This window comes from Paralichthys olivaceus, chromosome 18 (genome assembly GCF_024713975.1).
Source record: "Paralichthys olivaceus isolate ysfri-2021 chromosome 18, ASM2471397v2, whole genome shotgun sequence".
Lineage (NCBI taxonomy): Eukaryota > Metazoa > Chordata > Actinopteri > Pleuronectiformes > Paralichthyidae > Paralichthys > Paralichthys olivaceus.
In genome coordinates, this window is record NC_091110.1 from 10,548,020 (window position 1) to 10,572,145 (window position 24,126).

Sequence of the window (24,126 nt, forward strand, 5' to 3'; positions counted from 1 at the left end):
CGGACGGGGCTATAAATCGACCGGTCTTTTCACCGTTTGTGTCGACCAAAGAAAAATCCCTGTGCAAGGATTTACTTGTCTTCCTCTCTTCTTTTTTCTCTTTTAACGCTAGAAAATGACCCCTTCTCTTCTTACAAACATTTATAACAGTATTTATGAAAACCTCTCAGGAACTCTTTCTAGACTTATGACACGCTGTTATTATAGAGTCAGTAATTTTGTATCGCACTGATCACAAATGACGAATAACACAGCGTTCTTTGTGACACTGCCATTTAGCTGTAATGTGTACCATTACTGACGGACAAGACACCGTGTAGGAGAAGCTAAATACATCCATTATGCATGTAATATGTTCAGCAAGACCTTTTTTTACTCACGTCTACACAGGTCAAGTTATTCTTACTTTGCCTTCTGCAAATTCATCCTCCATGATTCGCCACCCACTGTGTTACCATGACGAAAACTCAATATTAATAAACCTGAATCATCTTCCCCGTCATTTGTCAGAGCCGGGACAATTTTTACCTTTCACATATTTGGTGGCTTGTGGCTGTTCTTCATATTTCAGGTTTTTACATTTATATAGTGGTAATTGCCTCTTGCCCCAAGCAACGTGACATTTTGAATAATATCCATCATACTGTTATAGATAACATGGTAAAATTTTATAATAACCCTCAGACTCTGCATTTGTTTGATGGTCCTCTGCAACTGCGAAATGGATCCTTAAAAAAAATGCCTGATCAGCGTCGGTGCACTGTGTCACTCTTTCCCTAGTAGCACAAATAATGCCGCACTAGATGCAACTCATAACGGATGTTTGTCCTAACATTTTAATAGTTCTAAAGGAATATTGACTTCTCATATTAAATTCTTTACTCTGTCAACAATTTTGTCAATGTAAGTAGTAATAATCGGAGTCACACATGTTGGGATAATTGACTGAATGAATGTGCTACCACCATAAAGTAAGGTGGTCTGTCATTAAACACTTCTTATGTGCTGCTTATTTTGTTTAAAGAAATGTTTTGGCTGTGTGTTGTAGTTCTTTATCAAAGATACAGATGTTCAGAAAAAAGAAATTCTTATTAGAATCATCTGTGGGAGGTAGTGGACAGTGGAAGGACCATGTATAAAATATGAATGAGTACATGCTAATAAGGCTGCAGATTGTTTGTCAGAAACTGCCCCATGTTAAGTCCCTGAATACATCACACCAGGTCATTAACTGACTAACACACATGGATATGAGTTCTGACAAGAGGACAATTCACACATCCAGCCATCAGCATGCATGTAGACCCATATTAAAGACTTGTCAGGAATAACCACTTTTAATAAAGCAAAGAAAATGCAAAGTAGAGAGAATGCATACATATTAATGTCCTCTGCCTTGTTCAAGCTTCTCTTTCCTCTGGACCTCACTTAAGGGGCTATAGCCAGCCTGGAAACATTTACCATCAACTCACACTTCCATAAAGTATAAATGTTGCATGAAATATGAATCTGGAATGATTCAGAACAGTCTCATGCCTCTGTGTGCGGCTGATTAATACACAGACAAAAATACTGACAAAGCCCTGTAGTGCTCAAAGATGAACTCAGAGGATCCTAGACACAGTCGTATTATTTTCCCTCTCTGACTCTTTTGGATTGATGTTATTTTAACCACCTGTAACAGAGGGGGTGCTAACACAGAGCGGTGACATGCCACACTGAAGGGTTTAAAAAATCTTTGTCGGAGTCAGTCCCCCGAGGCTGTCTACTGCTCTTTAGACAGTTAACATGCATTTGCAATTAATTATATTCCAGTCAGAGCCGGTGGATGAAATTCTGGAGACGCTGCATTACATTTTTTTTGTCCGCGTTCCCCTCACCGCTGCTGCCGAGGTAGAGACGATGACAGATGGTTTATTCCGGTGCTCGGCAACCTCGGCTTAGAACAACAGCTGTTGTAAGCGCAGGTTAGCGATTTTAGACAGGGAATGTTTTTTTGTGCTGCCGCGTTCCTTTTTCATCACTTGGCTCATCAAACACTGTATGGTTATATTGTACAGTATGGCGCCAATGTACTGTGCAATACTTTACATCGTTATGCTCTTTACATTGTAGCCTGCACGGCTGTTCCCATGATCACCCCTGTGTGAAAATGATGTTGATTGCAGGAAATGTCTCCGCACAAATGGTTATGATTCAATTTTGAGAGAGGAAATACAAAGCAGTGATGTCTTCACTAAGTCCTGAGATGGCACCTGTGTCCCAGAATAAACAATATATAATGTAAATGCATAGTTACAACTTTAAACTTAGTGTGGGTTGTCAGATTATAGTGTCATAAAATCTTCATAATGATAAAAGTGCTTGTTTTTCAAACCATCCATCCACCCAACTATTATCGACATCACTTATCCTTAGGGAGACGCAGGAGGGCACTGGAGCCAAACTCACTGTGGAGGAATTTTTGACCATCCTCACACAGTATGTCTGCACAATACCATTAGCAGAATAGAGCCTGTCTCGTTCCACATATACTCCCTTTATACTCCCTTCTCTCTTTGCAGTGCCCAAGGTCAGGTTATAGATAAAGGGCCAACTAGCAGTACATTGTGGTGTCTACGCTCAGGGACTTTCATGCGTAATTCAAATACCCCAGACAGAGAGGCACCGACTCTTTTGTGCATTACATCAGTGGCAAGACGTAAGGACACAATGTGATTTAGGTGTGGATGCTTTAACTGTAGGATGCAGGCAAACACCTCCATGTAACACAGAGAGTGACAGCAATTCTAGCCTTTGGTTGATGGGCAGTTGGAATTGGAGACGCAAGGTGGGGTAAAATAAATTGGGATGCTGAAGAAGACTTCAGACTTGGGGGGTTGACAATTGCTCATGTTACTCTGTTAACGTCAAACTCCAAACTGAAAGGTGGGAATTGACAGTGCTCACCACTGAGTTGCCACAAAGGTGTTTTTGTTTTTCTAATATATATTTTTAGATCCCAGGATCAATGTGGAACACTAAAATCCTCCAAACCTAACGACCATATGGACCATTTACCCCTTTTTTATCCCTGAACATGACCCGGATATTGTATAGCATAACAAATACAGTAACAGTAATAAACAGTCGTGGTTTATTTAGATTTAGGCAGCAGTATATATTGTAACATTCGTGAAAAGATTGTGGTTTGGGTTATAATACTACTTCCTTAAAGTGAGAGAACCTGTGGTAATGATTTCAATAATAAAGATGCTTTTTTGGTTGTGTTGGTATTGGATGCATGCTCTATAAAAAACATTGGATTTGCCTCTTTTGATTATTATTAACCGGCCTGTTAGTCGTGCAGGAAACTTTATTGGCAGATCTATGCTGTGTGAACAGCAACAATCTCGCCTTTAGCCAGTGGTGTCGCATTCTTGTTGAACCTGTGGTCAGTGTACCATGTCATTCGCTGCGTGTGTGTGTGTGAAAGGGGTAACACTGATGCACACTGCGAACTCTCCTGGGGCTGCTTGGTGAAGCTCAGAACTCTGTAAACATGGCTTTCCCTGGCCGCTTGCCATTTTTAAAGTTTAAGTTTGACAGCTGCAGCATATTGTGGTTTCTGTGCTTTTGGGGAATGGTGGAATTTTTATTTTTTATTTTTTATGGCACATTGTTGTATCCAGCTACAGTATCTGTCTTCCTAATGGAAGCACTGAGAGTCTGAGCAGATGGTAGGATATTAGTAGCATATCTTTCATCACTTGATGTCCCTTTTGGGAGCTGGTAAAGTTGTTTGGAAGCTGTCTTGGCAAAGATGTATTTTTAAACTTCAGACCCCACCCGGAAGTTTAATTTTGGCCTGTCAAATTCAGATAGCTTGTAACAGCATAGAGAAGACGGATATTGTTGCCTCCGATCTCATTTTTAAGGAGCTTCTGTGGCGCTGTCAGTGTATGCATGAGTTTATTAAAATGTGCGGCACACTCCAAAAGTCAGGAAGTAAATGATGAGTTGTCAGCACGGAGCCAGATCTCTGCTTGGTTGCCTCTGGTTTGCATAAAGAGTCAGGAGGGAGAAAAAAATGGCAAACTCAAACAAAAGTCCTGTTCAAAACCTCCATCCCCTAATCCCGCTTTACCCACCCTATACCGTCCGCTGCTCGTCCCCACAGTCCTGTGTTCCTGGCAACTGAGCATCATGGCTCCCCCTGCTCCGCTGCACAGCACAGCACCGTCATTACCACTGCATTTCAATGCTTTATGGTTTTAAAACAAATGCATTGTAGTAATTATTTCATCCTTTCAGTCCGACACTGTTGGTTAAATGCTGAATCAAGTGAGTCATTGAATGTACCACAGGGATCTGCGTTAGACTGCTCCACTCAAGGGTGGGGATTAAGATCCGTGCACAACAGAGTATACTTCTGACAAGACTTAAGAGGGAAATAGCAAAAATTAGCAGCATGAGAGAAAAACCAAAATATGCAGTATTGTCTATGTAGATGTATTCTGTATACTAATATTATCTAATTAGAATGTGCCCCTGATTATCCAAAGCTTTTGAATGGGTGCTATTATAAATTATTATCATCTAATTTCAGGGGGCACATTCCTCCGTGATGAATCCAATGTTTGACAAGATAAGTTTTTGGAATTAGAATCGGTTTCAGTCCATTTCACAGACCAAAGTAAACCTCAAGTGGTTTGAAAAAGAATATTGAATCTCACAGGCTTTATACCAACGAGATTATTGTTTGAATTCCCTTTCCGTTATAATGATTTCATACATGCAGGTGGACAAGTTTTGGGATAAAACACAGATAATATCCCTTATATTTTTTCAGATATCAAGAGAAGCACAAAAATGTATTGCTCATTTAATACATTAACTGACAGTTTACTGCCTTTTTTGTTATAAACCGCTCATGTCTGAAAGGAGCTGCATCTGTCTTTTATATTACTTTGATTCCTGTATCTCTGCCTCACAGGCAGAATGAGAAAATTCACCAACTTTTCGTTAATTAATAAACATGTTAACTTTTACAAAATCTAAAAGTGTGTCTATTACAAGTGTTTGTATTTTCTATATTTTCTCCCCCGACGTAAACAAAGATAACTCGTCGCTAACAGGCCGTGTCTCCACTGTCTCCATCATCAAAGGCAGCAAATAACAGCGGTTCTCAAATGCCTCCGGCGATCAAGCTGAGTTGAGAGCCACACAAGTCTGGCGGAGTCGCGGGACAAAGCGATCCTTTACTCTCACTGTCATCTGGTGTGTTGTCACCACTGAGAAAAAAAGGGAGGATGACAAATAAAGACAAAATGGCCTGTAAACAAAGTCAGTCCCCAGAGCGTCGGGCGGACTCACCCTGATTAAGCCGGTCACGTACAGTGTACACGCAGAGTCTCACTGTGAAGATGATGGCTCCATATTACACCAGAGAGTAACGAAGCCAGCGTGACACCAGGCAGTTTGTCTTTTATGCATATTCATCCAAATATACAGAACGTTTTCATGTAGAAGCCATTTTCACAATGAATAAATAAAGGGGATAAAAATCAAAAAAGACAAACTAAATCTGTCTTAAATGGCAAAGCCTACTTCTGCCTTTGGGCAGCACCGTTCCCAATAGCTCTGTGACGACTGTGTGTTTTCGTACTGAAGATTAAATATAAATTCACATGAATATGAGAAACAAACAGCTGGGGACTGGATTGCACCCTCACAAGTTTTTTTTTTTTTTTTTTTGCTCTCAGCAATAAAACTGTTGTGCCTAATTTAACCCGTTTGAACAGCAGTGGAGCTGCAGGGTATGCGTCTCTGCCACCTCTAAACCAGATTAGGCTGTCAAATATACTTTTGAGTATTCGATTTTTTTTGTTACCCCGATGCCTGTCAGTGTGATTGAGAGTTCTTTTTTTAAGTGTCTCAGCACAGTCGCTTCATTAAGAAAGTATTAAAGAAATTAAGGAAAATGTTTCTGTATCATCTTTGTTTTTTAAGTCTTCATTGTTTACATCATCTCCACAGCCGTGCTGTTACTTTACATGGGTGCAGTTGTAAAAGTTAAAAAAAACTTCCTTTCTATCCTAGCTTCTTTTTTTTTATTTTAACGGCCAATCGTTTGAACATCTAACATCTTAACTTTGACAAGATTATTAAGAGACAGAGTTCCTGATACATCATTGTGCTCACTTCCTGATTAAAGCTGAGGACACTAATGGGTGATTAGCAAATGAACAGCATCCATTCAGATGTGTGAACTTTAATGTGTATGGGTGATCTGTGTGAACCCTGTAATGTGCAGTTTCATTTGATGCATTCATTTTTTTCTTCAAACCTGCTTACCTTGTACTTTTAATCCCCCACGTATGCTTAAAGAGTGAAATACCATCACTCTGGTTCTTAATGAGAATATGAGGATATGTTTAGTCAACCCTATGTGTTTTTTCACCTGCATATTCAGGGTCTCCTCAGATGTATTAGAGACAAAATAAATAACCACTCCATCAAGTTTAATTTCGTAGTTGAAGCTATTAATTATATGTGATTGATCTTGCACATTTGTAAGCACACAATCACACCCACACTTTTGTGTAGTGTGTTTTTTTGTGATCAGCTGACAAGGAGTTAATTACAGTGATAATGATATTTATAACAGCATCTCACCCAGTAAAGTTTTGTTTCTTGAACATGTGTAGCAGATCTATCAGCCCGCTCTCATCTCGCTGCCAGAGCAGAGGCACGACAGGGGGGACTGACTGAAATGAATTTATCTGAAATGCAAATCCTCCCCCTCCCCAGCACCTTGTGTCTTCGGGGAGTTGTCTGAACAGAGCATGTAGCTGGTGGGCCGTGCTAATGGCTAACCTTAAGTCCCTCCATTCATCCGGCAGAGTGCTGCATGACGATTCTGAATTACCGACAGCTATTCCCACGGCTCCACCTCGGTGTGATGAATGGCCCCAATCTCTTTCTGGTGAGGAGGTTAGCATTACATTCATGAGATACAGTTATTGTATCTGAGACTAGAGAGCTGTTCCATTGAATGTTGAACATATAGGGCTTTGTCTGAAACACACGTGTGAACAATGCGTAATGGCTACCGCACAGTTATCATTTTTCTTCCTCAGTGTTTGGCAGTGGTTCTGCTCTGAGATCAAGAATGCTATCCATCAATTTATTGTATAACATTTTGACATTTCTGCGGCGAAGGCCGAGCCGACGTGATTTTCCAGCCTCTGTGTGTTGTGAGAGATCATGATGTGATAACATGATCGTTCAATTATGAGAAGACCAAACAAATCTCATACTCAGAGAACAAAGAGTTCAGTCGTCACTGGTGGATGTTGATAGCGCAGGATTGTAAATCACAATGTTGGACTGGAGGTGGAGGGGTAGTGGCATCCTTGAGGCGAGAATATAACGTAGAAAAGTCTGTAAATTAAAGGCTGAGACGAGTGTGAGGGTCTTCCAAATGTCATAGTACATAATTCAACAAGATTAAGGGACCTCATCAGCTCATTTTCCTGCTCTCTCTCTCTCTCTCTCTCCAGTGTGTTCCCTGTTCCCTGCATTAACATCTTGAGCTTGATGTTTTTGGAAAATAGGCCGGAAAAAGATAACCCGAAAACGTCTGATGCTCTAGGGAGCATGAGGCTTTGGAGTTCTTACATCTATCAGTGGTTTCTTCCCCAAACATATTTTATTGTTGATGAGATGCTACCAAAAAAAAAAAAAAAAAAGGCAGAGAACATAAGGAAGCTGCTGTAGATACGTTTAAACACTCGGTAACAGATGCTGTCAGATGAATTATAGACAGGTATCTTGTAGAAAAGCTTGGTCACTAAAATTTTTATCGAATTTTACAAAGTTTCTTTTAAATCACGTAAGTTAAAAAGTGCTGAATGAGGAAAATCTCAATCTCCTGCAGATCTCCGGCATCGTTTGGAACAAAATGTTCTGACATTAAGCATGTGTCTGTTGTTAGAGGAGGATGTGAACAGTGTCCAGTCTGTACAATCAAAACAGTGTTAAGGGCAAGAGAAGGAAGTCTGGGTGAAGGTCTGCTTCTCTCTCTACAGAAAAACAAACTTTCTTTCTTTCCCGTTTTTCTTTTATTTAAGACACAACTGCACCATTAACTCGTGAACACATCGTCTAGATATACTTGTTCCACACTCAGGCCTTTAGCTTGATGGTGGTAAACTGCTGTAATTGGTAATAACACTGCAGAGCAAGAGGGTAATGGCTTCTACCAAACCACTCAGCCACAGCATTAAAACGGGTAACTGATTTTAACATTTTGGCTGATGTGTGTATATCACCACTGTGCAATCCTGATGTAGCTTCGTTATGAATGTTTCGCTGAAGTCTGCAAGGTCGTCTTGTGCATTAACTTAATGTGGTGGCAAACAAACCAGTCCCTTTATTTGGAGATCCCCTGGAATATTTGGACGAATTAAATTTAAAATATTACAATGACATGAGTCTGATGAAATGCTGAGGAAAACATGCTGCCCTTGTTGGTCTCAATTAAAAATCCTTGATCATATTTTTAAAGGTTGCATTTCTTATCTGTCTGATTATGTTTGGCAGCGCAGCCAGTCTGAGTTCACACTCTGTGTAAAGATTTGATTTTATTCTTGATATTAGTATTTAAAGCAACAGTATACAACTTTTTTTACCTGAAACTTGCAGCTTCAAAATGAGTTTGATGGTTCACTGACTTGGAGTAGATAGAATGGTGATTCTCTCCCTCCTGCTCCTCACTCCGAACGTCTCTTCTTTCTCTATATAACTTTGATCGGTGGGTATAATCTCCTGTGAGAAGTGACTGATAGTTACAGATTAAATTGCCAGAATAAGTTTGAGAGTAATTCTGAACTATTGATTGGTTAGAAAGAGTTCAAGGTTCAGTGTGTAGAATTTAGTGACATCTAGTGGTGAAGTTGCATGTTGTAGCTGAATACCCATTACCTCAAACTCCCGTTCCAAACATAAAGGGAACCTGTGGTAGCCTTCACGTGTCATAAAAACTCAGAATGAGTTTTGTCCAGTCTGGGCTACTGTAAAAAACATGGCGGCTATTGCTCTGCTCTACACAAGCTGAGTCAGCAGAAAAGTTCATGATGTGTCATCTGTTTGTGAAACTGATAATGAAACCCAACTCATAAACACTATAATATGAGGTCTGTAGAAGTTATTAATGGTAAGTGAAATGAATGGGCTCTTTGTTAGAGAATGCACCTGCTGTTGTGGCACTTATGCTTAATTATTACGTCTGATGCTGGAGGAAAAATGTTTCATTAAAAAACCACTTTGATCAGACCTGAGGTGAGGGTTTTTGGACCCAGTGTTCTCCGTCACAGTGTTTGCATGTTTGCAGAGGACAGTAAATGGGATTTACTTTGTGTGGGCATTGCTCAGCGGTCAAACTGAGAGTTGGACAATCTGGGAATATCCAACATTATTATTATACATTATTATTTTCTCTTTTCTCTTCACATCTGTATCCACTTCTTGTTCTTAATGGCAAATCTACTGATTGGCAGTTTTGCAATAACATCATTCCCACCATGTTTTCTGTGTTCAGTCAAGTATTATAATTACGTTCATCTTTGTTTGAATCCATCCCTCCTTTCTCAACCTACCCTCCTATGATCTTCCCCATCTTACCATCTTTTTGCCACCTCACCCTGATTAAAATGCACATGCTGACCACTGCACTCGACTCTTCTTCTCTCCCCCTAATCTATGCCTTCCTCCTCACCCCCTATCTACATCTGCCTCCCACCACCTTCCCTCCTGCCTTTGTCTCTCTTTTCCTTGCAGTGTCCTGAGGGGCTGAGGCCAATGAAAGATGGCTCGGGTTGCTATGACTACTCCATGGGCATTGACTGCACCGATGGCTTCAATGGAGGCTGCGAACAGCTGTGTCTCCAGCAGCTCGTGCCCCTCGAAGATGACCCCAGTTCCAGCAACGTGCTCATGTTTTGCGGGTGAGAATAACTCACAATGAAATATTTAACAGTGTCTGGAGGCTGGGAGTGAAGGTTTCTTGCGAAAGAGGGTTTATGAGTGACATTTCAATCAAGAAATAATTTCTAAGGCAAATACCAACATGGAGGAAATTAAATATGTAAATAAGAAGTAACCAGTGACTTCAAATCCATTTTATATGTGATGAAAGACATTTGCTTAGGATTATAAAAAAGCATTGTTTTTCCATTCATACCCAGAAATAGAGATTGGCAAGCTTCTATAAATCATTTCTTATAGAAGACATGTGAACTGCGTAAATATAAAGACAAGAAAGCATATACGTCTGTATAAATATGAATATGCGCCACATTTGTCTGCAGAGAAGCTTAAATTGTTCAGTGCAGGTGTTCAGAAGTATTAAACCTGGAGCTTGGACCATGCTCACTGCTCTTCCAGCACATTTGGCGATACATTCTCTCGACGAACACCCTCTTCTTTACCCCACACATGGGCTGATATGCTGTGCGTGCACAAGGGAAGCTTTTATAGAGCACCTGCCCTAGAAGTAGATTGTATCAAATACCATGTTGAAGGTTTCCTTTCAGGAAAGGTTATTTTGTGGCTGTGAAAGGTAGCTGACCATGAATGATGTTCTTCCATGGTGTTCGACACTTTACCAGGTTTTTTTATGTTCAACACCATTATACCACCTCTACCATTCAACCTCTGTATACAAAGTTGTGAGGATCAGTGGGTCCCGGTTGTACGTGTCATGTTTTCCAGCCTCCATGCCAGCAACAGCCAGTGGACCAGAGTTTTCGAGTTGTACATCCGTCCATCTGACTTAGGCTGCTGAACAAGATATTTAAAAAAAGAAAGAGGGATTTTTTTCAAATTTGGTTTAAATTTTAATTTAGACTCAATGATGATTTGATTTTGATGGACAGTGGTCGAGGTCATTGTGATGCTTCTGGTTTGTCCTGTTGACAAATCCATTCAGCAATTTGGTGATGATTATCTGTTAATGAAAAATACTTGAGGGACATTGATTATGGTGCTTTGAAATTATACTTACTTATATGTCTGCAGGTCCAGACACATTTTTTGTCCTGGCAACTGGAAACTTATAAGTGGGGCAGACTGACAGGTGAACGATGTCCTAATTCTCCTTGAGAAGTGTCAGGTCCACACTGTCGGATGGTGTAATTCTTTTCCCATGAGCTTTAGTTTATCAAACTCTGCCAGTGAACAGGCCGATATCAAAATACAGTTCGCAGCAATGTCCACTTTGCTTGACATCTTCAGTATAATTGACTGGACTCACTTATGGATAAGGGTATATGCACAATAGCACACGTCAAGCCATGATTGATTATTTTATTGATTAGTCCAGTGTTGTGATAAAGTCTTGTTAAAAGTAGAGTGTAAAATTGATAGATAAAACTAATGCAGTGCATTTCCTGGAATAGCTGGTCTCGATCTGTAGTTGGTAAACTGTTTTTTTATCGAGAGAGAAAATGGCTTTGCCTTCCTCTTTGCAACAGATAATCAACCTTGAGAGGTTGATTATTGATGATTGTGCAATTAAATGGAGGAGTTATGATACTCTCTGACTGATTATGCTCCTCTGAGCACTGGCCTATTGCAAATGTTTCTAGCTAAGTGCTCATATCCACAGTCTGTACCAATATATCATCAGTTGCAAATATACTGTTATGCTAATGTGAAAAAAAAAAAAAATATATATATATATATAAAATGTAAATTAACATATGTCTAAAGTCACCGTGACCTTTTTCCACCCACAGCTTTTTTGGCTTAACCTTAAGTAACTTCTTTGAATGCAAAACCAAACATAACTATTAAAGTATCACATGATGCATACAAATACAGTGAGATCAGATATTTTGGCAGAAGACAAATTGTCTCTAGATTTTACTGATGGATTCCACAAGGAGTGACTAAGCTTTTGCTATTAGAGCCCCCACATTAAAGAATTCAGAAAACTGATGTTGCAGTTTAGTTGTATATTATATTAATTTTTTAGTAGACAGGGTTGAAAGACATGGTTGCATTCTATTTCTGCATTGGTCGTTTGATTCAAAGTATTTGTTCTTATCTGTATATTACAGCAGTCTGTAATCTTTATTTAGATTCAAACAGTGTCAGATCTCTTGCTTTGCATTTTGCTTTATCACCAACCTTTATGGCCAAATATATCTTGCAATATCTGGCATCTTGTCAGCAACAATACATACATTTCCTTTCACCTCAAGTGTAAATATATTCACATACATTACACGTTACATTTTGTACTGACAGCTTTTTCCCCATGTACGCTCAGGTGTGTGCAGGAGTACAAACTGGCAGGGGATGGGCGCTCCTGCCTCCTGCAGTCAGACAACTGTGAGGGACCGAAATGCCCGAGGCAGGATGTCCACTTCAATGACACCCTGTTTGGTGAGATGCTGCATGGATACAACAACAAAACCCAGCAAGTCAACTTGGGACAGATATTCCAGATGACCTTCAGGTAACTAGTGTACACATTTACACTTATACGCATAAAAAACTTTATTTCCATTTGTTCTCTTGTTGTGAGTTGCTGAGGAATACGTGCCTTTATTTACTCTTATCCGTCATCTTGTGCCTGATTCTTTCTTTCCCTCTTTGTCTCTATTTTGAAAAGTCTCATTTTATTATTTACATCCACAAGTGAAGATTACAGGTGCATTCTTCCCATGATACCTGTTGTTTCTCATCTCGTCTGTTTACGTCTATCCGCTTCTCCGAAGACAAATCATCCGGAGTAATGTCGGCCTTTTATCAGTTTTCAGTTTGTAGGAGATATATAACGGCTCGAGATCTCACCAGAGCAGCTCTGAGAAGCAGCTCTTAGGTTTTGCCGTTGGGATGCTGCATCTGTGTTTGTGCAGGTGTGTGTGAGTATATATATCTGTGTGTGTCTGTGTGTGTAGATGCGAGAGAGAGTGAGAAGGGGGATGAGAGAATGATGATTGAGTGAGGCTTGAGACGTATCCCATGGCAGTTCTCCCTAAACTGTCAGCCTTTTGAAAACCTGGCTTGCTCTGATAAGTCCCACTCTGTTTGTGGTGGAATGCTCATGTAATCACAGTGAGATGATGAGGGTCTATCTGTGCACAAATACAGCAGGAAAACACGCTCAACATATCTTTCTTTCTTTCTGTCTTCATTCCATCACTTTCTTTTTAACAGACACACACACACATTTTTTTTTCTTCCAAGTAACCATAATTAGCTTTTTATATATATTCTTTATGGATGTCTTTAAATTATCAAAGAAATAATTTGATATTTAATCTAGACATATTTTCTTTGAATTTATGTAGAATGTCTTTGGATATAATCAATTTGTGAATACTGTGTGTATATATATATATATATATATACATATTTATATTCTTCCAATAGAGATTTACTATAATGCAGGACTGTAATTATATATAATTAATCATGTAAGTGTCAGCATGTAATGTTTGTACTTCACTTTACAGTGGACTTCTATATAGAAGACTTTATAGTGACCAGCTAAAGAAAAAAACACCTTCGGCCATTGGAAAATCCAACAGTTACATGTTTTATGTTTATTATACACTTTTTTCGATGCATTGTGGGAAAGAATAAGTGCACTCTTTAAAGTTTAAAAAGTTCACTTAACATTCAGATATCATTATAAAAATGGCGAACTCAATATAGAGGACTGTATATTTATTAGTGAGTGATTTCGGACACAGCCAATGTCTTTCATGAAGCATTAGTCAAAATTACATGTTAGGATTTAGGATATATATAAGTAGTTCTTATGTCCTTGAAGATGTCTTGTGGACGTGGGTTGCCGCAGCTGCCAAAGTAAGGAAGGGTCTGGCCACTGTATTGGAGTAAGTCCTTTTTAAAAGATGTCCAATAAACACAGGTCTGTCTCAAATAGGTGAGACTTCAACCATTTGGCAGAACACACAGAGCACATTGGCTTAAAAGGATTTGATCTCCACTTTAAGAGAATTTGTAGGAATGACTGACACGTCTAATATGGAACAAGAACTCATCTGAGAGCCTAATGTTCCTCAAAAGTTTAAGTGGCTAAACCAGTTGGGGAGTACGTCTAATACACCAAACAGGGCACATTTTGATGGATAAAAAAAGGCACAGCTTGTGGATTTTTAAACCAGGAAAAGCAGACTTGATCCATATGCCCTTAAGCAGCGGAGATCACAGTGGGTCTCCTGCCTCCAGACTCCAGCTCTACACACTGGGTAATTTCAAACCACGGCCGGTAGTGGAATTAACACTCAAGCCAGGGCTCCGATGGATTTATACACACATCAGGTTTGAACTAGTCAAACACTGTGGCAGCCCAGAGACTCGCTAGGCAAGCAGTGAAAGATGTGAACATTTTATTTGTTCCACTCCTGCTGATTTCAACACTAGATTTACAGTAAGTAGCCTCTTTTGAAAGCATGTCTGAGTGATGAGGCCAGAGTTGGTCACAATTTGTATTATGTTGAAATCAAAAGCTTCAGAACAGCCAGTAAAAGAAAGTAAAAAAAAGTCCTATGTGCATTAACTTTTTCCATTTCCAACATTTAGTGATTGACTCATCTCTGCCTGGATTTATTTGATATTTGTCCACACCCAAGGAGTAAAGGATCTCTCTCGCCCCATTCACACTTTGTCATCATCCATCACATCTGGAAAATGCTTTTTTTCTGACTGACACATATGGTCCAGTATATCACAACTCTTAAAAGTGATCCATTGGTTGGATTAGTCTTAAATCTGGAAAAAGAAAAAGAAATCAAAATACTGCGAAGCTGCAAAAGAAGCACTCATAAACAAAATAACAAGATTGCAAACCATTTACTATAGCCACAGCTCTGCTCTTGGTCGTCTGTAAGACGTCTTGTAAAACTGCAATAGAGCTAATAATCTTTACAGAACGATCTGTAAAAGATTGAGTCTCCCTACAGTGTCAAGGTAACTACAGTCACATGCACTCAATAAATATCTAATAAAAAGGCACTTTTCCCTCTCACTTAACACCAAGTTGAAGTGTAATGACATAGGGTCACAGTTCTCCTTCCACTGTTTGTTTGGCCTCTGGTTTTGTGGTTATTTATCTTTTTAAAGGAGACATATTGTGCTAATATTCAGGTTAATAAGTTTGATTTTACTTGAAAAAGTTTACACGCTTTAACGTTGAGGAAACGATTCACTTTCCTCATGCAGTCGTGACCAAAAGAACAAGACCTTGAATACCAGCGTCCATGACTTCTCTCCTTCTGGCGGCTGGGCTTAGCCTTGGAGATAGGCTGATGAATTCTGACATCCACAGGGAACGTTTCCCTCACATCGAAAGGGGAGAGTTGAGGTGGGTCGGACAGCTAATCGGGATGCCTCCTGGGTGCCCTCCATTGGAGGCTTACTGAAATAGACCAACCGGGAGGACGGCCAGGGGTAGATCCAGAACTGGAGGGGTTACATATCCCATCTGGCCTGGGAAGACCTGGGGAACCCCCCAGGAAGATCTGGAAATGATGTCTGAAATATCCTTCTTGGCTGGCTATTCACTGGGATGGATGGATTGATTTCCTTATACTGTCCATCGCTGCAGCACCTCTTTCCAGCCTCTATCTTAAACTCTTGGTTAAAGCTCCAGTCTTTTTAAACCCCACCTCCAGATAAAGCCCAGTCTGTTATGATTGGCCAGCTGGCCAGATCTGTTATGATTGGTCAACCGCTTCCCGTGCATGTAGAAAATGCCGACCTCTGACTTTGCTTTACCTGGCTTTGTTTGGAGCCATGCCAGACTTGCCACTATGCATAATGCATATGAGGGGCATCGTGACATCATTGTGCGGAGGTATCGGCTAACAAGGCAGCTTCAGGAGCAGTGTTTTCTGTTAGAGGAGCTCTCTTTACCACAATCCCTTTACATGCACAAAAACCCAATCACACACTAGAGGAAAGGAAAAACTGAAGGGATGAGGTGAATCAGTGCTGCTACATTTATTATTCTGCTGTGAGATTTCTGTAAAACACAGAACAACACAATTTTCTCCTTCCTGCCTTCCCTTCATTTTACTACGCGGGTGCAATTTGCCACCAGCTTCTAGAAACTCGAAAAATGTCCATACTAATGGGGAGATGCACACTCAGCTGTACGTATCAAGTCCCCTGCAGTTGGGAGCTCGGCTGATTACGTTCAGATGACAGGCAAAGTGCACTTCCAGGCTGATGTGCCTTTTTTGGATAAATAACACACGTCTCTAGGTGGAGAATGCATCTGAAACGAGGCGCAAAAAGCATTTATATAACCCAGCCCACTGTACACAGTTCAGCAGTTATTGGAGAGAGCAGGCAATGTGAAGCAAAAAAGGGAAGGAAGAGAGAATTCGTGACTGAACTCAGCAATAAATTAGAGAGAAAAAAGCTGTGTTTATCGTTCACCGGTAGGTATTTTGTATTCATCCCCATCGTGCTTCCATCTTTGTTTTATGAGCTTGATAAAATTTATTTGAAAGTTTTTCTAAGGTTGTTCATCATTGTAAGTCTAACCAGACAAGCTAAGCACACAGGAGTATAACACTTGACTCCCTGTGCCTCTAATTAAACATATGTATTACTGTACCTCATCCCACTAAAGTACTCATTCCTCTTATCAAATCCACTGTGTCTTTCGTTAGAAGAACAATGGCTTTGCCTTCAGACTCGGTCTCTTAAGATTTGACTTCAAACTCGGCACATACACTCTGCCTTACTGTATATATTTTTTCATACTTGTCATTTTCCTCCATGCTCTCTCATTGTTATGCAGATTCAAGTCTTATCACACAGCCCTGCATCCCTCTCTTTCTCTCACCTGCTCATTCCCTCCGTCACACTACTCCTTTATTAGCAGCTCAAAGTGAAATACTTGATAATTGAGATAAATCATATGATTGGAGTCACAGCGTCACAGCTTGTGTTTCAATGTGAAATATTACCTGTGATTTTTTATGACCGTGTCTTGTATATAGTTTTGAATTCATCTCACTTCGGCCGGCTCGTTTGAAGTGACCAGGGGGAATGAGATTTGTTAATTACAGACTAATAGAATGCCATGCATGCATGCGTTTTGGTGAGAAAGTTACATGTTAGTTGGAATGTTACAGCTGAGTACGCTGCCCTTGCAGTGTGATTGTAATGCCACTATGTAGAGATAAGAAAACAGAATCCACCAGACAGAGAATGGATATGTAGTTATTTATTCTTAAATACTCATAAGGTAGTTCAGATAATTTTCACATCAGTGTGCAGTAAATTACATGTATTCCATATAATGGCTGTCCATAAGTCTGCAGAGGAAGTTTTACACTCTTACATGCAGTAGATGGTTTGTTGATTTTTAGAGGGTATGGTCACCAAACCCCCCCCCCCCCCCCCACTCATGCAAGGGGATGGAACCCCCCCTACAAATCTCCTGCTGCTCATAGCTCAGGCAAAGTTCAACCTTTAAACCACTCAGGGTAGAGGTCTGTGGACCACATCTGAAACAGTCCCCTTGGAAAACCCACCTGAAGCCACCGTACATAAATCATTTTCAGAAAAAAAAGAATAAAAGGGAGCCCGAGCCAAAATGTGGTCGACCAGACGAGGGGGGGGGGAATTACAATCACTGACAGCAGCATGATGCACCACCACCTAACGAGCAGCGGCGGTTGGAAAAAGCAGCGCTCCATATCATCTCTCCCTGCACTTCACACTTTGTCTCACCTGAAAAAACACACTTTTCCCAGCAGTCACCACACGATCAGAGCTGATGGTGAGTGTGCTTGGATAAACTCCAGGATTCAGCATAGTGCCACAGGGACCTGAGACCAGCTTCAATGGAAGAAACCCTCCCTGGATCAAAAGTCAGATTCTTTGTTGTCTTGATAGAGACATTCATTTTACAATTTGCCATTATGCAAAACAACATAGCTGTCAATTTTTTTTCAATATAAATGCTTTTAAGTCAATTTAAATGTATTTACTCGTCGCCATGAGCAATTGGTCCTATCCAAATCAAGCTTATTTGTTCCCTTTTGACAGGTAGCCACTTTGTCCTGAGTATTCCTTTTCCCTCCGAACACTTCTAGAAATAAAATGCGAATGAATGTTAGAAGTTTCACCTGCTCTGTGAAGGCGACGCTGTCACCAAAAGATCCAATCGAAGACACTAAACTGTTTCAAAAGACAAATCTACCAACTCCTCATCACAGCTCACCTCTCAGACTAAGACGACACCACAACATGAATAATTTGTGGATCTGGCAGCTTGCGAGGCTCTTGGGCACAAACGTAGCCACATTTCCATGTTCTCCGTAATTTTCAGTCATTATGTCCTTGGTGCACTCACACCAGCAACAACAGAGGAGTTGACTCAACAAACATTAGGCAATTTCTTCCCACAAAATGAGTAACCGTGAGACAGTGAACGGGCGAGGTCAAGGGTTAAGCTGTTCGAGGTTGATGAGAAGCTTCTTAAATAAGTGTGTCTGCTGGCTGCTGCTTCTTAGAATCACACAAGTGTGTGCAACAGACTTGTGCGCTCACACAAGAGGTTTGAGTGTTTCTGGGTAGCTTTAATATTTTATTAAATGTGTTTATGAATATATTTATCATGTCCAGGTTTAATACCTAAAAATAATCTAAAAATAATATTAAAACAGCCTCTGCTACATAAATATTATTTTTAATATATCAAACCTAACTACAACATGCTTTATTCTTCAACTTTATTACTACTTTGTTTGTTCTGGACCATCGGACCAAGTCAGACCAAATTAGCGACGAAGTGGTCAAACCATTAGTTCAGACTTTCGGCCGATTGCAGGAAGTCGATACAGCATTAAACGATAGAAGAAGAAAAAGAAGCAGCTGGCAGGAAAGCTTGCTGTCCGTCACTTCTGACAGTAAAATATTTGAACCACAAGGAACGTTTATTTGGCACATTCACACTTGTGTCAAGTGCTGTACCTGAAGTCTGTGTTCCTGGTTCATTTATTTTCTCCATCCAAACGGAAAGCGCGCTACCTACCAAATTGACAACACGGCGACATCGAATGCAACTGTACAAGTCTGTCTCTAGTGGGCCCCCTAAACTACAATGTGAAACCAAAACGGACCGGATCAAATGTAAACAATGTCACTAAGACATGAACCTTTGACGACTCGCGAAATCTAAATTTCAATACTAAATTGAGTTTTTCTGCAATGTTTTTACATCAAAGAAGTTTTTTATTTTTACTTATATATAAAAAGAAAATCTCAATATTATCTTTTTATTTTTTGGGGAAAATGGAACAAGCACAGTTCTAAGCGCATATGTGATCATTTAATTTACAGGCTTAGTTTTCACGCATGTTAACAGAAAACTTAAACAGCTGACTCCCTGGAAAGTTTTTCCCTGTTGCTCACACAGTGATGACTTAGCAGAGGGAATTCAGCAGGATGCATGTGTAAGTGGATGCTTGTAAAGCCTCAGCGATTCCTTCATCATTGTGCCTTAGAAGACATAAGGTGTGCACGTTTGGCAGATTGCAAAGGCTCTGCACGTGTGTGTGTGCTGAAACACCTGTGTTTACCTTAGTGTGCGTACGCATTCGCCTGTGTGACTGCACATATGCATGTGTGAGTGTGATCATTCCCGAGGCAGTCGCTCTCTGCTCAATAACTCATATGGCAAGGCAGGACCTAATAGAGCCTGGCCTAATATCAGCTAATGTCAGAGAGGCTTACTGCTGACTGCCTGCTGTTTGACTGGAAAGAGAGAGAGGGAGAGCGGTGGTGGAGGCAGCGATAAGGCTTGTGAAGGAAAATGAATAGGAAAATAAATGAAAAGAGAAAAGGCTAAATCAAAAAGAGCAGAGCTGAGCAAAAGTTAGGGAGCGTGACACTGGGAAGGAGCAAGAGAAAATGCAAAAGAGGAAAACACAGATAGCAGCATATACTGTAGCTGAGGCTCCTTAAGCATGTTGGGCTGTGTGGCAGTTCTCCGACATAACACACAGGTTGTGTGAAGCTACGCAAGGAAAATACACAAACAGGTCATGTTGCTCGGCATACGCAGCTCAAAGAAGGTCACAGACACTGTTTTAACTTTATTCAACATCAAATAATTCTTTCATGTGTTATATCAAATCATCCAACAGTCCCACCCATTTATAACAAGTGAAAATGTTGTCCTCTGTGAACATGATATCTGAAGATGAGGACATTTTTCAGCTTTGGTGCTAACATTAATTTGGACTGGAGGTTGAACTGATTTTGGTGTCCAAAGGTCAACGTAGCTGTTACCTCATGGACACGTTATCTTAAGAACGCCTCAAGAGAATCCTGGCACAAATGTTCACGGAGACTCGTGGATTAAGTGATTAGATTTAGGTGATCAAAGGTCAATGTCATGATGGCCTCACTACATATCTCAAGTCTGCCTCTAGAATTGTCACTTGAATTGAAAGATTAACTGATTAGATTTCAGTGGTCAAAGGTCACAGCGACCTTGTATGAGCCTGGAATCAAAATGTTTTTTAGACTGAATCTGTCGGCGGAGGTATACAGTAACAGCGTGGGAATTCATTTTTTTTATTTTAGACGTTAAATTTTATTTATGATTATTAATACTTTAATATTTAAAAGTATAATTAGACTTGGAATCCATTGCCGCTCAACCAACCAGCTGCTGTACCAATTTGTCACCTAACGTGTCATATGAGCCCCAAGCTCTTTGTATTAGCTTCTTCCTTGAACAGTCATCAAAGGACACTGAATGGAGCTAAATCCTTGTGTCTTGTTGACCTGCTTGACTTTTTGTGTGTTCCACAACTCTGTTCGGAAGATTTATGGATCATGTTGTCTTAATATCCCCGGCTCCAGAAATTGGGTTTTGGAAAAATGAAGGGTTTACGTGCATTTAAAAATGCAACCATATATATATAAATTAATTATTTTAAATGTCAGGTTTCATGAAATTGAAATAAAATGGAACTATATTCCTATTGTTATCAGTCCTCAACTTATCATACTTGTACGTAAAGACCTCAGTCATAAGGTAAATTATTAAATAGTGGTGAGATCATAAATGCCCCATTGCACAAGAGTGTAGTTCCTTCCTGGACCTCATTCAGAAAGGCAATTATTTGAGTGCGTCCTGTACACAGTGCAATTTTACAACTAGCTCTATTACTCCCTGTGGTGAGACGAGGGGTTTTCTGAAGTGTTCTCCAAATCACTGCTGTTCCTGCTGTAGTAGTGTTTCAGCGTAATGCTGTAGTACAGTATTTTGTCCTCCAGTCCTGTGGAAGGAGGCGTGTGAATCCCAAATGGTTGTGACAGCAAAGTTTGACCATGCGGTGACCGTTGGATATACGCCAGGATACATTAAACATATTGGAGATCGCCATTGTTGACAAGGTTTTCAGTCATTGTCACTTACAGTAATTCAGCTGTCCAGGAAACGCAGAGAGACAGGCGGAGAGGAGGAGGAGGAGAAAAGGGGAGGAAGGACAACAACCGCAGGGAGAAAAGCTTGTATTCATCAAATACTAATTACTGAAGACCTTCTGAATAATTCAGCTTTGTGTATGGGTAGAAATTATGTATCAGAGGTCAATTCTTTTGTGCGTGTTTGTTTCCTGTGCTCCAGCAGATTCTGCAGTTTCACTTATCTTTGTTCAGCTAAAGTGCTAATTCGTTTTTTTTCTGGTATTGATTAGAACCGCCTCTTCATTTGTCCTCTCCAAGACTTTGCAATTACACAGAAAAATTGACGGGATACTTAATTTGTCTCATGCATGTCTTTCTGCAAAATCAACCCCGAGCTACCTAAACCTTTACAAAGTTATATATTTTTTATTTAACTTCAGGATCGTCCCGAAACAAAGACAGTGATTTTGTGAGTTTAATTAGCTTGTAGCTGGTGGTGCCCTTGTGCAGTCCTGATAAAATAACTGGCATGTGCAGCAGCCAGAGAATCAATAGTATACTGGAGGGTGAGAAATAAGAATATGCATCAAACCCTCAGCCTGGAACTGTGATAGAGTTGCCTCACAGGGGGTATAGCTAACAATGCCAGTCCTTCAAAATGGCTTCAGCTTCCTTCATTCACTGAAGGGGAAAAAAGCAGCATGTAGTAATTTGTGGTCCAAGTCTAAATCCTGAATTAGTTGCTCAATGTTTTTTGTATTGATTAATGAACCACTAATGCTCTGGCGAACTGCAGGGTGGCACCACTCGTAATTTCGTATCCCCTCCGGACGACTATCTGTCTTCACTCTTCCCCCTTTCTCCATCCTGTCCTCCCCGCCGCCCTGCCCTCCTCTTCCAAGATTGTTGACTCATGCTGTAAATGTATTATTCATAAATGATTCATTAATATCAATTAATAAATAGATGGCACTTCTCAGACATTTCTTTTAAGTTTTCTTCAAGTCTATGAAGTTTGCTAGACTCTGTATCCGCCCACTCTCACCTCTGCAAGGCCACAGTATGGAGCAGTTAATTACCACTCCTGTGATGTGTCTCCCAGTTCCTGCCTTTCAAGAAGGGACGAGTAAAAAAAAAAAAGCTGCTCCGCTTCACTTAGTCTTATCATGTTGATGGACAGAAAAGCAGATAACACAGTAACATGTAATTATGCCTTCATGTCAGTCATATCACTCTATAATTACATTGTAAAATAAAAGAATACAAAGGCTGCCTCTCTGTCTTGGCCCATTACTGCAGATCAAACACAAGGACTGAGGAAAAATTGTGATGAGACTCTTAAATGTCCTTTGTGTATCGTTTATGCATCAGGACAGCGGAAAATCAACCAGGTCTTCAAACGCTGGGGTCAGACAACGCGATATCCTCCCTGATTGTACCCTGACGCAGAAGACAAAAGGGCTTCACATGGATTTGAAAATGATCAATTGACATTGGGCGCAACAAAGGATTGTTTTATCTCGTAGTGTGTGTCATAACGGATGACAACCGTGCCACATCTGGGATGCCTAGGGATGTCCTAACAGAAAGGCGTGTTTGATTTTTTTTAACCTTTCACAATGGGTTTCGTCCCCTCTCTGATATTGACCAGTAGGAGCAAAGCTGACAACGCTCTGCCAGATAAGATGAATTCAGGCACCGTATTTATTTAATTCTTTTTAACCAATCACATCACAAGCCACATTCACCCGTTCCCACACACATTCATGCAGCGCCACAAAAATTGCTATCAGGGGCAAATTCTGTGTTCAATATATACCACCGACCTTCTGGTTAGTGGACGACCCGCTCTACCTCCTAAACCACAGACAGAGGAACGATGTTGTTGGAGGAAAGATTTTTTAGCTACAAGACAACAGGTATCATACACAATTCATCAGGTGCCATGTTTGTTTGCATGTGCATAAGTAAAAAACAACATTTTGAAAGTCGAAATTTTCAAAAGGTGGTTTCTTCTATTATCTCGATCAAAAAGACTAAAACTAAATACTTGTATGTCCTTCGTCTGCTGTATTTGTTTTCCAGTATAATGTTTTCAAAATGTTATTTCTCTGGATCATTGTGACAAATTTTGAAAAGAAAAAAAAGAACCTGTCCTCGGACAAATTCTGACAAGAGACGCTCTGCTCTCAAGGTGATGACATAAGAGTCTGTCAGGAAGAGAGTTTTTAACTTGGCTCCTCGTGACACAGTTAAGTCTGTGAGTGGGTGAACACGAGAGTTAAAGGGGGACAGAGCGAGGTAGAGGGGGAGATCGAGAGAGACGGGAGTTGTAAAGACACAATCAGGGGAGAGCAGAGAAAGTAGAAAAAAAGTGCAAGTGGAATAATAAAGTAGAAAAGCAATGGCTCTAATCAGGTCCACAGCTTGCTCGCCTGCATGACCCCTCACTCTGCATTATGAAAGCTTCATCTCTATGGTAATGCTTTTGGCCACCACAGCTCATTTCCACAATTTCCTGAGGCAGGCCAACAGAGATATCAAAGTACAAAAAAAAAAAAAAAGAGTCTATGCACACGCGTGTTCCGATTGTATGCACGACCCAGGGGAGAAGACGTGAAGTTGAGTGGTTTTTGTGTGTCTGAAGGGGAAATGGAGACAAAAACA

At 40.3% G+C, this 24,126-nt stretch overlaps 1 protein-coding gene across 5 annotated transcripts in view; it reads left to right on the forward strand.

Annotated features, from left to right (window-relative positions):
• The window catches only part of LOC109626304 (astrotactin-2), a 261,841-nt gene that overhangs the window by 172,500 nt on the left and 65,215 nt on the right, over window positions 1-24,126 (forward strand). For all 5 annotated transcript variants that reach the window (XM_069513214.1, XM_069513215.1, XM_069513213.1 and 2 more), the window contains 2 exons: window positions 9,823-9,989; window positions 12,317-12,505. In XM_069513214.1, the coding sequence (XP_069369315.1) occupies window positions 9,823-9,989; window positions 12,317-12,505 (356 nt within the window). The remainder of the gene's footprint in view (window positions 1-9,822; window positions 9,990-12,316; window positions 12,506-24,126) is intronic.